The sequence below is a fragment of the Thermobia domestica genome, chromosome 18 (genome assembly GCF_964235325.1).
Source record: "Thermobia domestica chromosome 18, izTheDome1.hap1.1, whole genome shotgun sequence".
In the NCBI taxonomy this organism is placed as follows: Eukaryota; Metazoa; Arthropoda; class Insecta; order Zygentoma; family Lepismatidae; genus Thermobia; species Thermobia domestica.
The window spans coordinates 145,406,619-145,421,479 of NC_137471.1; the positions used below are offsets into that span (position 1 = coordinate 145,406,619).

Sequence of the window (14,861 nt, forward strand, 5' to 3'; positions counted from 1 at the left end):
TAGAAGTATTTCTTCATTTCTAAGCCAGTGCTCATTAACGCAAAGAATAGGGCACGGAAATGAGTCAAGGAAAATTTCGATTTCAATTAATTTGTTTCTTATTGATTGTACGTTAATGTGGAACAGCAAGATATTTTCAAAGTCAGAATTTATAACACCTTTCATATTTGAAAACAGACCAGAGTTACTTTGTGCTAAAATTATATAATTTATGTTTCTAACATTAAGAAGACTAGTTAAGTTAGATTGTATAATTCGACCAACTTCATTATTATCTATTTGCTCAATTTCTTTTGCTGTGCCATTATATGACTGTAAACAATTTTCTATTGTTTTTCGTGCACCCTTGTATAGCATTATGTTGAGGTTTACCTTGCTCCGTGCTAGCTAGACCTTGCACATCCTAGTAATATACATTTATTACATTGTCACTGTTACCTCTATTGGCTAAGTGCTTGGAAATATTATTGGGACTTGCATTAAAAAACTATTATCATCATACTTTGTAGGAACCTTTCTTATTCTATTTGATTTTCGCTGAGTTGGACTAGGCACACTTACATTACCTGCTTTTTAAAGATTTTCCACAGTACTTTCAGTATCTGCGTGTATTTTTTTGAACGAGGCAGATCCTTTCTAAATTGCCGATATTCCTGTTCAATACAGTGATAATGATAATATGCAAAACTTTTGTGATGCTTACTACAACAATCAATTGCCGAGAAAGCAATCGTGGCTGATGAAGAAGTATAAGAGGAAAAAGAAGAAAATTGGAAATATAAAGTTGCTTTTGTGAACGGACTTGTAAATCATTTCATTAACACTGGCAACATAAAATATAAGGGGAGTATAAGAACAGTGTTAAATTCTTTTTATATTTCAATTCACAATGGCTGGTGAGGCGTCTGTTAAGTTGGAATTGATGTGCAAAGAAGAAATTGCTTATGACTTACCTCATGAAGATCCGCTCGAAGGGAAAGGGTGGACATACGAACTAATGAATGACAACAAAGAGTTAATATTATCTACAACGGAAGGAGAGGTATCAGTGGACAAGGATACAGCTATGTCCTCTTTGGATGTGAGACTAAACGTTGATAGGGTTAAACCAGAATTAGCACTAGAAGAAGATCCTGCATTTCAAAGTAATATAGAAACGCTAAGAAAAATAGTGGTTCAGGAGACTTGCGCGTCGTATTCTAATGACTCCCAACAATTTACAACAAAAAGTTTAAATTCAGTTCTGCCAGAAAGGTAATGTTCAATTTTTCATTACTAATTGGCTCAGATTGATAATACGGTTACATAGTTTCGGAAATTTTGTTGGTTAAAAGCAATACTTCACGAGAAATATTTAGGTATGGGAGATATCATGAATGTAAGTTAGTAGCCTACAATTTGGAAATGACATACCGCACATAAACTAGCTGTATACTAAATAAAAATAATAGTAAAATTGATATTATCCATGCAATTCTTATGTAGTTCATATCTTGATAAAATAATTATTTCTTTACTATTGGTTACACATTTCTCACTAATTGTTGCACATATTTAAAATATGGGTACTCGACGATATTGTTTTATTTACATAGAGACTTATGTAAAATAATAAGTAATAAGAATGGTAATTATCCTAAAATTTTACAAATGTAAAATTGTATTATATTCGAACATAAACTATGGACGTTTGTGATTTTATTTAGGATTTAGCTCAAATGGATATAGCCTGATTTTTCCGGTGGGCTTCGAAAGCCATAAGTAAAATAGAAGATAAAGAATATTTTAACCAACAATGGATGTTCATTATTTCTAGAGGTCCATACATTAGTCCATTTCATAGCTGCACTCGTTTTTTCAAGGAAGTCGACTTTTTACATTCCGACGAATCTTTTTTACAGTATGGACCTGCATTTCTCAATATGGAATCATTTTAGGGGCTTGGTGAACGTACATGATATATGAATTATTGTAAAAACAACGCTAACCAGCATGTGCTAGATGGCCGGTAAAAATAAGATTGCTATGTAGATTAGGACATTACGCAGAATGTGGGTAAACTAGGATAGCGCCAAATTCTATATTTAGGATGACTTGCATGCCTTACGTGTTGAATATGTTCTTGTACGTTCCTAAGTATTTTATAGGTAACATCCTGAAATGCTTTCTTTGCTTGTTCTTTCCAAAGTAACACAATACATTAGGGACGTAACTTCTTAATTATATGGATCCCTTCATTCCCAAACATTTTCATAGTTCCGTGTTATGATTTGCCACACTGAATTTTGATACTTCATTTCGCTTACAGTGGTTACTATCTACCTTAACAATGGCTTATTTTGCACATCGGGCATTACTTCCCACAAAATATGAAAAGAGTTTCACAGTCACCTGTAGGTTAAACCATGAACTGTATACACGAAATTTCAACTACCCTCTACGATAGAACATGTAACTTTATTTTGGCGTTAATGTTGGTGGTCAGCATCAGTTCTAATTACAGGGAGGGTTTGTTGTTGTAGTGGTATGGAACGCAGTCACTGTAAAGACCTCCAAATTTGAAAAGAATTTCCGTCAATGTTAAGTCAGTTTCGTTACATTATACAATGTAACTTGCATTATACAACATAACTAATAACCGTTTGAACATTTTAATACAAATAAATGAGTTAAACGGCGGTGAAGCCCTACGGAGCGCCATTCTGTGCGTCATTAGTTGACAACACAGGTTGTAAGTCATTCATAAAAATTACAGATTAATGAATAGGTTCCTAAAACCAACGGCGCTGACAACCTCCTACAGTTGAAACTTGCAATGTCCCTGACGATTCCAATGAATCGCTTCTACCATAAGACCTTACATACCACCTTGGTTGCATGCCTTCAGCCTTCAAGTCATGACACATCCGTGTTAATTTCCCAACCCCAATTGGTCTGTCAATGATCGCGCCTTGAGAAGGCATTTTAAGAAAATAAATATAATGAAAAGGACGACAAGAAATATACCCTGGGAAGAGACTTAATGCTACAGCCCCGCATTTGAATTGATCAATCGTTTCATCAATCATTACTTCAGGCCCGCTCATACCTACAAAATTGGTAGGTGTACAAATGCAAACTTTTAAAGAGCGCTTTCCAATTCTTATGTGTGGTCTATTCTCAATTGCACTTATCTTTATCGAGAATAAAGTCAGATCCGAGAACATTTGTCACAATCGTGAAATACAAGATAACAGTAATTTAAACTTGTTCATTAAACATTAATGTTGTTATGGGCCTACTCGTACGTAGCAATCTTAATATGTTCTCACAACATAAACCTTAATTTTACCATATACTGCCTAACTGACGTAGGCACTCCGTACTATCGATACATCATAGTATCCGGTGTTTATCGTAGTAAAAGGTACCTTGGAATGGAAAACGGGCTTCCCTTTATCTTTTTCTCGAGACCGGTTTATGATTTCCGGCACAAGAAAACAAGAGTTATTTTGAAAAGTCGAAAAGAGTAACATTTAATTTACTTTCTGTAAATCAAAATCCTAATTATTTTGTATAAATCCAAATCAAAGCTAAATATTATATCAAAATTTAAAATCCGAACATGAATTTTATTACTATTATAGTTTTTTCTTATTCTGCCAAACATTAAAAGTTAGAACAAAATTTTGAAATTGTAGTCAATTGCCGAATCTACACATTAGCTGGGACCTACCAGGCGTCGCACTGGTTTCATCACTTTAATTTTATAACGAAAGTAGTGATGTCCCTAGGGATGATTTATATTTTAACTTTCAACTCTTCTTAACTTATAATATCGCTTTCTCTGAAGTCAATTAACTTCATTTATCATTAGTCACAATGAATGCACATTGACTTTTCATAGTAGACGACATATATATATCGAACGACGAACAAATCAACGAAGATTTTATCAAATTCAAGGTTATTGTCAATTACTTTCAATATTATATTAAATTTTGTTTAATTTGCAGTACTTGACAGCGACCTAATCTTACATTACAAATTTCGCATATTTTTCCATTATACAATCACAACATGAGATGAAAAAATTCACAATCTGAAGAGCACATTTTTTAATTTCCTAAAATTTTAACTTCATGATTAGTTGTAGTTATTACTAGTACTTCTCTAATTATGTTCGTAATTATCTCTATATGCCTAACATGTCTCTAAATGCTTGATTGTATGGGGACAGCTAAATGTTAATATAAACATAAAGGAGAATGAATAAAAACCCAAACAAGAATTGATGAAAAAATTTTATTATGAAGTATGGTTCCCAAAACTGGAAACACCTGAAAAGAAAAAAATACAAAACTTAAACATCCTAACAGGAATTCGATACTGAAAGTCCGTATCCAAAACGGGATAGCCATAATTCTCAAAAGTGGTGTGGTATTATTACAATTTCAAAGTCCGAAATCGCGTTCTAAATCAATTACCTGTTTAAAATTTTCAATGCTGTACTTCCTCTCCTTTCAACATTCATCTTTCATCTCCAAAAGCTGTAAGGAAACCATAAAAAATGACATCTAAGTGAACGTATCTGATTGTAGAGCGATATTGATGGTTCCACGGAGTGATGCGTCAGTGGCGGTGGGTACACACTTCGATTCTGAAAAGTAAGCTTAGAAATTCGGAGGAATAATCAAATATATAAGCAATAATCCTTTTTTCATTCTCTAAAAGTTTAAAAGGTCAAATTCGGTATTTCTGATTTTTCATCTCTTCCGGGGTTTAGTCCGAGTTCGGGTGAAGTTCACTTTTTTTTGCGCTCTGATTTTAATTTTCCATCTGTGCGGGTTACGATTGTAAGCTGTAATTTAGTACGTTTGTGTGTACTCTTCCAGTTAGTTTTTTTTTTTTTTTTTAATTTGCGGAACTTTTGTCCTTTATACAAGGCATTTAGAAAATTTCCACGTAATGACTCACCTTCCTTTACGACGATTGGATTTACGCTGCATTGCGATACTTCTTATAAATTTCTTTTTATGTTTGCGCTTAGTATTACTATATTTGCCATGTAGTTTACTATACAATGTTCGTACGTGTTTTCGCTTAAACTTTTTAGTACTCTTCGGAGTCGATGTGTGCTTCTTCCGCATGTTTGACTCGATATAACCTCGCCTGAAGCTCGACTTTAATTTGCATGTAGTTCGTCTTTGAGCGAGTTTATTTCGTTGCGAATTACGCTTACCAAAGCATTTTCCTTTTATTCTCAACTTATTTCCTACTGCACGCTTAGTGTATGGTTGTGCGCGCTGAGAATACGCTGTACGTAGAGATCGCAGAACCTTGTTATCATCACGAGCTATCAACTGTTCTACGTTTTGAGTAGCCCTACACTTAAATTTTCGCTCTTTACAATTTCGCAATAGTGAAGTACTAGTTTGAAAATTCAAATATTTCGGCAACTGAAAATTAATAAATGTTGCATCTGATGACTGATATGATCACGTCTGCTCATTTTAATTCTGCTGATTATGCTCCTAGAAATCGAGTTTACGTTAATAATGTATTACCAAAACTCAATTAGCTATCTTATTTTTCTTCTTAAACTTGGTGTTACATTTCGGTTCTATAACGGAAATATACTTTCGACTGCGTGTGCTTTATTGGAAGTGTTACTTTTACGCTTGTTTACGGTAAATATTTCCGTGCGATATATTATGTACGAGAGGTTCATTACGTAAAACACAATTCGCTTGGCAGGGATACACTCTAAACTGTGAATTTGAAGTCGTTTCCTTCTACAATACTCAAAGCTGATGAAGTCGGAATGGATTTGCAGCTCTAAAATGCAATTCACGTTTGACATACACGGTTACAAAGACAAATTAGAATTTGTTAAGTCGCGCTAAACCATTTGCCTGCGACACAAAACCTTCAACACTGTAACTTTGTTATCACACAAAATCATCAATTGAACTCTCAAGCATTCCCTGGCTTCTTCGAGAGGGCAGATACGCGTAACCTCAACGCTACTGCTTCTCATGTGTGAAACATCGGTATCTCTTGCCGGCAAAACAATTACATTAAAAACAATTGTCCACAGGTACACGTAACGATTCTTTCTTTTTCGCTATCTCTACACTGCATATTTCCTTTTCCTGATTGTAACCGACTTTCTGGTTTATTTGGCACGTATCTTTCACAGCGTGGGCCGGCTCGAATTCAAGAGTATTTTCGGTTTCTTTTTCCCCTTGCATTTTCTTGTACTGTTGTATTTTGTTAGCTTGCCTACACTCAAGCTGTGCCGTTTGCATGTATTCATAGAACGCAGTGAGACTTTTCTTTCATTCCGCTACACTATTTTAAAATTCAGCAGTTACTGAATCAACATGATTGGCCGCGTTAACTAATTCAGTGTGTATCTCAGTTAAGGAGTTATTGGCTACTTTGATATTATTACGTAAACTGTCTGCTTTGGAATTCAATTCGCTCTTTCCTACGCTCCCAAATCACTTCTGTTACAGACTGTTAGATTTCACTTCGTGATGAATCTATTTTTTTGTCCTAGACGTACAATATTGTTCTAAAACACTAGCCTCCATATTGATATGAATTACGAGCAACTAATTCAAAGTACACAAATATAAATGTCTGAGTTTAATACGAAAGTAAGAAACATGCACTTAAAACATGAAACACTAAGAATTTTGATATTACGACCATTAACAACCAATCCTTCTTTTCACAACTCATGTTTCACTTTCCGAAGTGCTTCAATATAAAATTAACACAGATATAAACTAGTACCATATACAAAACATTTTCTATAACTATTCTATCAGGCTTTATTCCATTTTGTACTAGTACACAATAACACACTGAGCAAGGCTATGTGATAATAGGTAAAAAAGAGTATCACGTAACAGTTTCAACACAATAACAGTGTCCTCATCAGACTTCCGCTGTTTCTGGCTGCTGGGAGTTGGTCATCAATTATATATACTGTCCGGAGATCAATTTTAATTAGATTCTTCCCCTTCGTTAAAAAGTAACACCTTTGTGGCTTTAACTTTCACTTTTTAACTGCACACGTGTCCAATTAAAAGTTCACTTTTTTCCCCTGGATGCGTTCTGTCCTGTAATTATCCTTATTTTCCTTGTTGTTTTGTTTCTCTTTTTTCTTCTTCCTTTTCATTTCTCCTTCGTTTGCAGAATCCTCTCCCACTCCTTATTTATCGAAAATCCTGCATTCCAGTTCATCACCTTGCCTCCTGCTTTCATAATCTCACTGGCTTCCTTCTATTTTCTCACCAGAGTTCTGTTCTCTATCTTTATTACCTCTGCTCCTTCCCAACCTATTCTGTGGTTTGTATCTTTCTGATGCTTGTATATCACATTGTTATCCATTTTCAATCTTACTTCATCCCGGTGCTGTTTAATACATTTTTTGCATTTTTTGTTCTTTTTATGTAAATTTTGTTACACTACGCGCTTCCTGCTCTATATATTACTCCTCTCTATCTTTGTTGGCTTTTGCTTTTCTTTTTTTCTTCTGGCTAGTTCAATTATTCTGCTTCCTACTTTCCTGTACGTCCTAATTCCTGCTTTTCGAAACATTCTCTATATGTTCTCTCTTTGTTTGCACAGTTATTGTGTTGAAACTGTCACGTGATACTGTTTTCTTTTTACATATTATCACATAGCCTTGCTCAGTGTGTTATTGTGTATTAGTATTAAAACATTTACTCTTATTCATAAATGCACATGAAGGTGCATAGTGTAAAACATGTATGTATGTATGTATACTCAATCAGCTGTTTGCTATCCACTCACATCTACATAGAATTAAAGATCAACAAGAACATTTTTTATGAGCTACATTAATCTCTCTGTCGCTCTCAAAGTCAAAATCTATTAACCTAACTTACATGAAAAATCTACATTACTTACTTCTTGTTTTTATCTATCCCTGTGCTTTATTTTTAATTAATTGTGTTCGCGCAGGAGCTGATGGAAATTGACTGTGGACACTAGGCTAATCAGATTCAAAACTCAACACGTGATCTGTATAACTAATGGTATTGTAAAAACAGTTGTAGGCAGATTACTACAATTTAATCCGGAAAACGTTCGCCATGTGGTTGAAATCGTGTTTTTTGGTAGATGTTAGATTATTGTAAATATAATCGCAAACTTCATATTGATTTTCGTCTTTTTCCTAACATTTGTCACTTGTTTATTGCATTTATCCAAGTTTTGCTACGGCAGTGTGACGTAATATTGAGGTCTCAAATATTCAGTAATAATAATAATAATAATAATAATAATAATAATAATAATAGTATAGGTAACAAATTCCGTATGAGGACACATTGTATTAAAGCCTGTAAAATAACCCGTAGCGTAAGCCATAAGTTACAAAATAGTCGGGATTGGAGAGAAGTGTCAGGACCAACAGCACATACCCTCTTGATACGTTCCTACAACTAGCTAAATGTTATAACGGAAAGTTTCCCTACAACTAGCTAAATGTTATAACGGAAAGTTTCCCTACAACTAGCTAAATGTTATAAAGGAAAGTTAAATGTTATAACGGAAAGTTTCGAGGTAATTTTCGAAAGTAGGGATTGTGAACTCAATGGAGCCGTAATTACAGTTGTTTTTAAGTACTGGTTATGCTGGCTAAGCTACAGAAGATGTCGAAGGGGTTTCGGGAAAGGGGTTCCGTACCATCATGAGACACCTCTACAGCTACTCAAATTTAAACGAAAGATTTCCGCTAATATTTCGTGTAGAATATATTCTACTGTACGTTTTCAGGAAAAAAAACTGTAAACAAAAAGAACTGAATATAATTGAAAACTAAAGCTTGTAATAAACTAACTTGTGAAGTTTGCAGATGTAATTAAAAAAGCTTTGCTACAAATATATATATACACAGACCATAATTCAGTGAGCTCTGAAATCTTATCAAAATGATGTATAAGATTCAACTACTGAGCAATTGTTGCTTAAAGAGTGGCATACACTATTTCTAGAATCGAGATAAGATGAGAATTGTTTACGATAGTTTTGGCCTCGTCTTGATTCTCATCTCCAAAGCATGACTATAGTGTGAGTTAACCTTGTCCCGTCTCGAATTAAAATGTTTCATCCCGATTTTGTTTGGTTTGTTTTAGAATCGAGATGAGAAATTCGTCTTTTCATGGGCAACATTACACAAAACCGAAATATTTTTTTTTGCCTAATATCACGTTTCTCTAATGGTACGACCTGAGCGATAATAAGTTTTTAATTTTTAAATATTCTTCGAGATAATTGTTATTATTATTAGTGTTACTCCTGAAAATTTGATAGTTCAAGTGCTGAAACAAACGAATATTCAAATATTTGAATGTAATGAAGCGTGTGTTATCGCCGATCTATTTCCATCAAAATTCCTAATGTAAAAAATAGATGCTTAATGTGTATTCGATCGAAGAACCTCGAGATTACTGTTCAAGCGCCTAGACCACTAAACCACGATTACTACGCTGTAAATGATTCGTATTTTTCTTGTTACTTTAAGCTCCTCTGCCTCAGCTTGGAAAGTTTTATGTAATTTTTTAATTCGTTTCAAAACGCCTTTCGTGTTCCTCTTATGATGATATAAGTGAATGATCTTCGGTACAGCTTCTATTGATACTTTGAGTTTCTCTTAAACCTTTGGAACGCAAGTTTGTTTTTTCTCCACACGAAACTATAGATAAGACAAGTTTAATTCTCATACTGTGCATTTGTTTCAAGGCAGCCGACAATACCTGGTCATAGACTTATGACCGCCACGATATAAATGATAGTTCAATTTGATATAGTGAAACAAACTACAGCCACTTATCTTGAGACAATGGTGACACGGATACTTCTCAGTGGTACTTTATTTCATATTTCTAAAATATTTAATATAATATAACATTTTAAGCGTAACTTTATCATGTAATATAAAATCACTTTATCATAGCATTTTTTGTTGCTACTTAATCATTATCTCCATTCACATTTCCTTGTTTGTTGAATTTGTTACAGGCGCGATAAGATATTAGCTTTCCACGGAGAAGGGATTACGTTTATTACATTAAATGAAGCCATTTCTCATTCTTATGAGGAATCTGATACTTCGACGCCGTCTGGCAATGGATTTCATCGATCACGTTTCAAAAAAAATATGGTGACACAGGGAAGTGAAAAAAGTCATACGTACCAAAAGAGTGATAAACGCTTTAGTCAAAGTTCAACTATGACAAGTGGTATGTTAGTTCATAAAGGTGAAAAGTCTTACATATGCGGAGTATGTGGAAAGGAATTTAGATTAAATACAAGTTTGGCTATGCACATGTTAATTCATACAGGAAGAAAACTACACACATGCCAAGATTGTGGTTATACATTTAATCGAAGTTCAACTTCGATTACACACATGTTAACCCACACAGGAGAAAAAAATCACACATGCCAAGAATGTGGTAAGGCATTCAATCGAGGTTCAAAATTGCCTAGACACATGTCAATCAAAACAGGAGGAAAAACTCACACGTGCCAAGAGTGTGGTAAGGCATTTAATCGAAGTTCATTTTTGGCTACACACACGTTAATCCACACAGGGGAAAAGCCTCACACATGCCATGAGTGTGGTAAGGCATTTAATCAAAAGTCAAGTTTGGCTATACACATGTTAACCCACACAGGAGAAAAACCTCACAAGTGCGCAGGGTGTGGCATGGCATTTAATAAACGTTCAAGTTTGGCTAGACATATGTTAATCCACACAGGAGAAAAAGATTACACATGTCAGGAGTGTGGTAAGGCATTTAGTCGACGTTCGTATTTGGCTACACACATGTTAATCCACACAGGCGAAAAACCTTACACATGCGAAGAGTGTGGTAAGTCATTTAATCAACGTTCAAGTTTGGCTACACACATGTTAATCCACACAGGAGAAAAACTTTACACATGCCAAGTGTGTGGTAAGGCATTTAACCGACGTTCAGGTTTGGCTAAACACATGTTAATTCACACAGGAGAAAAACCTCTTAAGTGCGCAGAGTGTGGTAAAGTATTTAGTCAACGTTCAAGTCTGGCTACACACATGATAATCCACACAGGAATAAAAGATTACATATGTGAAGAGTGTGGTAAAGCATTTAACCGACGTTCAAGTTTGGCTACACACATGTTAATCCACGCAGGAGAGAAACCTCACATCTGCCAAGAGTGTGGTGAAGGATTTAGACTACGTTCAAGTTTGGCTACACATATGTTAATCCACACAGGGGAAAAGGATTACACATGGCAAGAGTGTCCTGAGGCATTTAATCAATGTTCAAAGTTGACTACACATATTAATCCACACACGAGAAAAATTTACACGTGCGAAGAGGGTGGTGAAGGATTTAACTACATTTAAGTTTGGTTACATATATGCTAATCCACACGAGTGAAAATGATTATACATGCTAAGAGTATGGTAGGCATTCAATCGACGTCCAAGTTTAGCTACACACATGTTAATTAACACAGGAGCAAAATATCACACTTGCTACGAGTGTGGTGACGGATTTTATATCGTTCAAGTTTGGTTGCACATATTCATTCCATAGAGAAGATGCTTCCGTTTGCTAGGAGTGTGGTAACGTTTAATCGAAGTTCAACTCTGTCTGCACATGTAATACTCAAGTGAAAAAGCTCACATATGCAAGCAGTCTCGTAGACATTTAATCAGCGTTCAAATTCAGATATTGTATACTATCTGTATAAATTAAAAATTGATGTCGACATGCGATATCTACGTAGGGTTGTTTGAATCCACGAGGTTCTTTAACAAGGTCCGATCTTTCAGTAAAACCTACTTGTAAATCTAATGTAGGGGACGATGTAACTGAGTTTATACGTTCATCACATTCAACGTGTGCGATATTTGAAAAACTAAATCATAAAACTTGATATTGCGTTTAATTCTTCTAGTAAATGATAAATGAATGGATAATATCCAAAAATAATTTTACTTTTCATAGGATTTGCATTTTTAAATTTGTACCATATAGCATTTTCACCTTCGGTAACATTATAACGTGGTAATGGAATATGTACTTCACTTAATCCTACATGAAAATCAGATTCTGATAAACGAATATTATTTTTAATTGATTAATAAAATGTGTTGGATTATTTGTAGGATACACATCTGCACATTTTTTTTTTTTTTTTTTTTTTTTTTTTTTTACAAATGTAATGTAAAAACTATCATCAATACTTTGAGAAATCATTTTCGTTTAAAGTGAACTGTCAGGTTTGTAATTCCAAAACGAAATGGTAATTTTAACACGTGTTCAGCTTTTAAGATTACTTCTATGGTATCAAAATATTTCTTTTCAACTTTAACATAATGCGGTGTGCGAAACACAAAAGTTTCTACATGGCCATGTTGTACATTATATATACTAAGTTTTAGAACTAACGGTCCTATATTTTGTTGTTGTTTCACAATATCAAAACATACATTAAATGTATTGGGAATATTATAATCTAAATCACATAGAAATTATTACGTGTTAATATTAAATCAACATTTCTAATTTTGTGTATACAACGTTTTAAATATCAAGTGTATTTTCATCAATAAATTCAAAAATATTTTTAATCCTGGTGTAAACCAATCATACATTAATCTAATATAAAGGAATGTTTAAGAACAATTTGATTTTATATTTTGTAAATAATGTAACATAGAAACTTTTTCAGGAATCAATTGTATAATGCATTCAATCGATTAATAATATTCTAGTTTTACTTGAACATGATGACGTTCAACTTTTTCATCCATAACGGTATTATTATAATTTCTTCATTTTCACCATTATAAAAACTCAACAGAATATTAATTTGTGTTAATGCGACACCCTTTTTTCCCATCACTTAAATCAATAGGTTGTTTTGCTGTAATATTACTATCAAAAATTTTGATACATGCATTTGAAAAAAGAGTAACGTAAAAGTCGTGTGTAAAGTTCAAATTCATTTTCAGATTGAACAAAATCTGATCTAATCCAAGAATTGATACTTGATGGATATCCCAACTACTTTGCATACATCCACCCATTTTTCCGTTTCAATACTCTTACAATTAGATATGTTTTCTTTGAATTTATAATTACCTTTTGTAATTCTTGTGCAAAAGATATTTGTTTAATTTCTTCAATATTCCAATCTTTTAATTTAATAGTGACAGGATCCGATTTAATCCATTTATCAGCAATAAATATTTCTTGTGACCATTTAGGTAAATATCTTTTTTCTAATATATGTTTATACTTATTAACACGAACATATTCACCCGGACTAAAGTTCCGAGCTATATTGCTTTCACTCATTTTCTTTTCGTATAATGTTTCCACACTTGATTCGCATTAAAATCATTTACTTGAGCAGGTGCCAATTTAATATTTTAATAATATGATTGATTATAATTATTTAATTATACATTAATATAACGATAAAAATTCTTTGCGGTAAAATAACGATAAATTTTTCTTTTAATGTACATATAAATCGTTTTGCTAAAGCACATTTAATTTCGGAATGAGCACTATATTGATTAATTTCATATTCTTTAAACAGTTGTTTTACATGACAATTAAAAAATTCACCGCCTAAATCTGTTTGTACGTTACACACGGACAATTTAAAATTTTAATTTTTTTTTTGTTATTGCTTTCACCATTTCAAAACCTTCCTTTGTTTGTAACGGAACAGAATATTCATAACGTGAAAAAAGATCAATACAACACAATATATATTTAAAATTATTATTATACTTCGCAACATTTTAAATATCTGCTAAATCCATTTGTAGTGTTTAATTTGGTGCACTAACATAATACTTTCAAAAAATTCACAAGCTGATGCATCTAATGTATAAACGTCTTGAGAAGCTAACCATTTCTTAGTTTTTTTTTAGATAATATTCTTTTACCTTGTTGTGTTTGTATACTTGTTAAAGAATCAGAAATTGAATTATCATAATATACTTTTGATAATTTTGTCCTTTTTTTACATACTGTAATCTTTGCAATGTTGAAATAAATTAGCTACTACTGCAGGACTACGTGATTTTCTTACTTTACAGCTGCGTTGTCTACTACTACTACTATTCACTTTTGATGCCGTTGTGCTAATAGTTGCACCAATAAGTTCTTTAGCAACATTAAGATTTAATAAATTTTTAAATTCATGAACACCTATAGAATTTCTTGATTATTTTCTTGTACGAACATCATCATTTATTAAATCTATAATAATTTGAAGCTGGTATTGTTTTTCCATGAATACGTACTATACCAGATTTATCCCACTGAATTTATCGGAACTTGTCAACTGTTTTAATAATAGATTTGTTTTCCTACGATGTGTTTTCGGTACTGATTGTAAAATGCCTGATACACATAATAAAATAGAAGTATTATCATCTTTGAAAGTTGATGATGAGGATCTTTTTTCATCTTCTTGAATGACGAGTAAAATAATAGGTTTATGTGAAGATGAAGTTACTGTAAATATCGATGCAAAGATTGTTGATATAATTTCCACTTTTGTTGTACACTAAGATCACTACCTTTAGAATATTATTCATTTCTTCATGTAAACGTGACTGACGTAAATCTATGAATTTAAGATTGAATTGAATTTCATTTACAGCATTTTCAGGAACAAAAATCAACTTACGTAATTCTGACATAGATATCGACTAAAAATACTACTGCCTGCTGCTGCAAGAAGTGGTCCCAAGATTAATGGTAGAAGCACGCCACCTTTCTGTACTAAGAATTTCTTCTTCCTCTTTAAAGCTT

General features: G+C 33.2%; 1 protein-coding gene across 1 annotated transcript; it reads left to right on the forward strand.

Moving 5' to 3' along the window:
- The first annotated feature begins 545 nt into the window (after positions 1–545).
- Positions 546–14,257, forward strand: LOC145674832 (uncharacterized). The gene is made up of 2 exons (XM_081745056.1): positions 546–1,254; positions 10,042–14,257. Exons 1-2 carry the CDS (start codon positions 890–892, stop codon positions 11,420–11,422), a joined length of 1,746 nt encoding a protein of 581 aa, XP_081601182.1. The 5' UTR covers positions 546–889; the 3' UTR covers positions 11,423–14,257.
- Positions 14,258–14,861: the final 604 nt, after the last annotated feature.

What these genes read in the sequence shown, in the direction of transcription:
- LOC145674832 (XM_081745056.1), top strand. Translation starts at nt 890, where the DNA reads ATGGCTGGTGAGGCGTCTGTTAAGTTGGAATTGATGTGCAAAGAAGAA. An exon ending in AATTCAGTTCTGCCAGAAAG is followed by an intron (nt 1,255 to 10,041) that starts GTAATGTTCAAT and finishes AATTTGTTACAG; the next exon opens with GCGCGATAAGATATTAGCTT.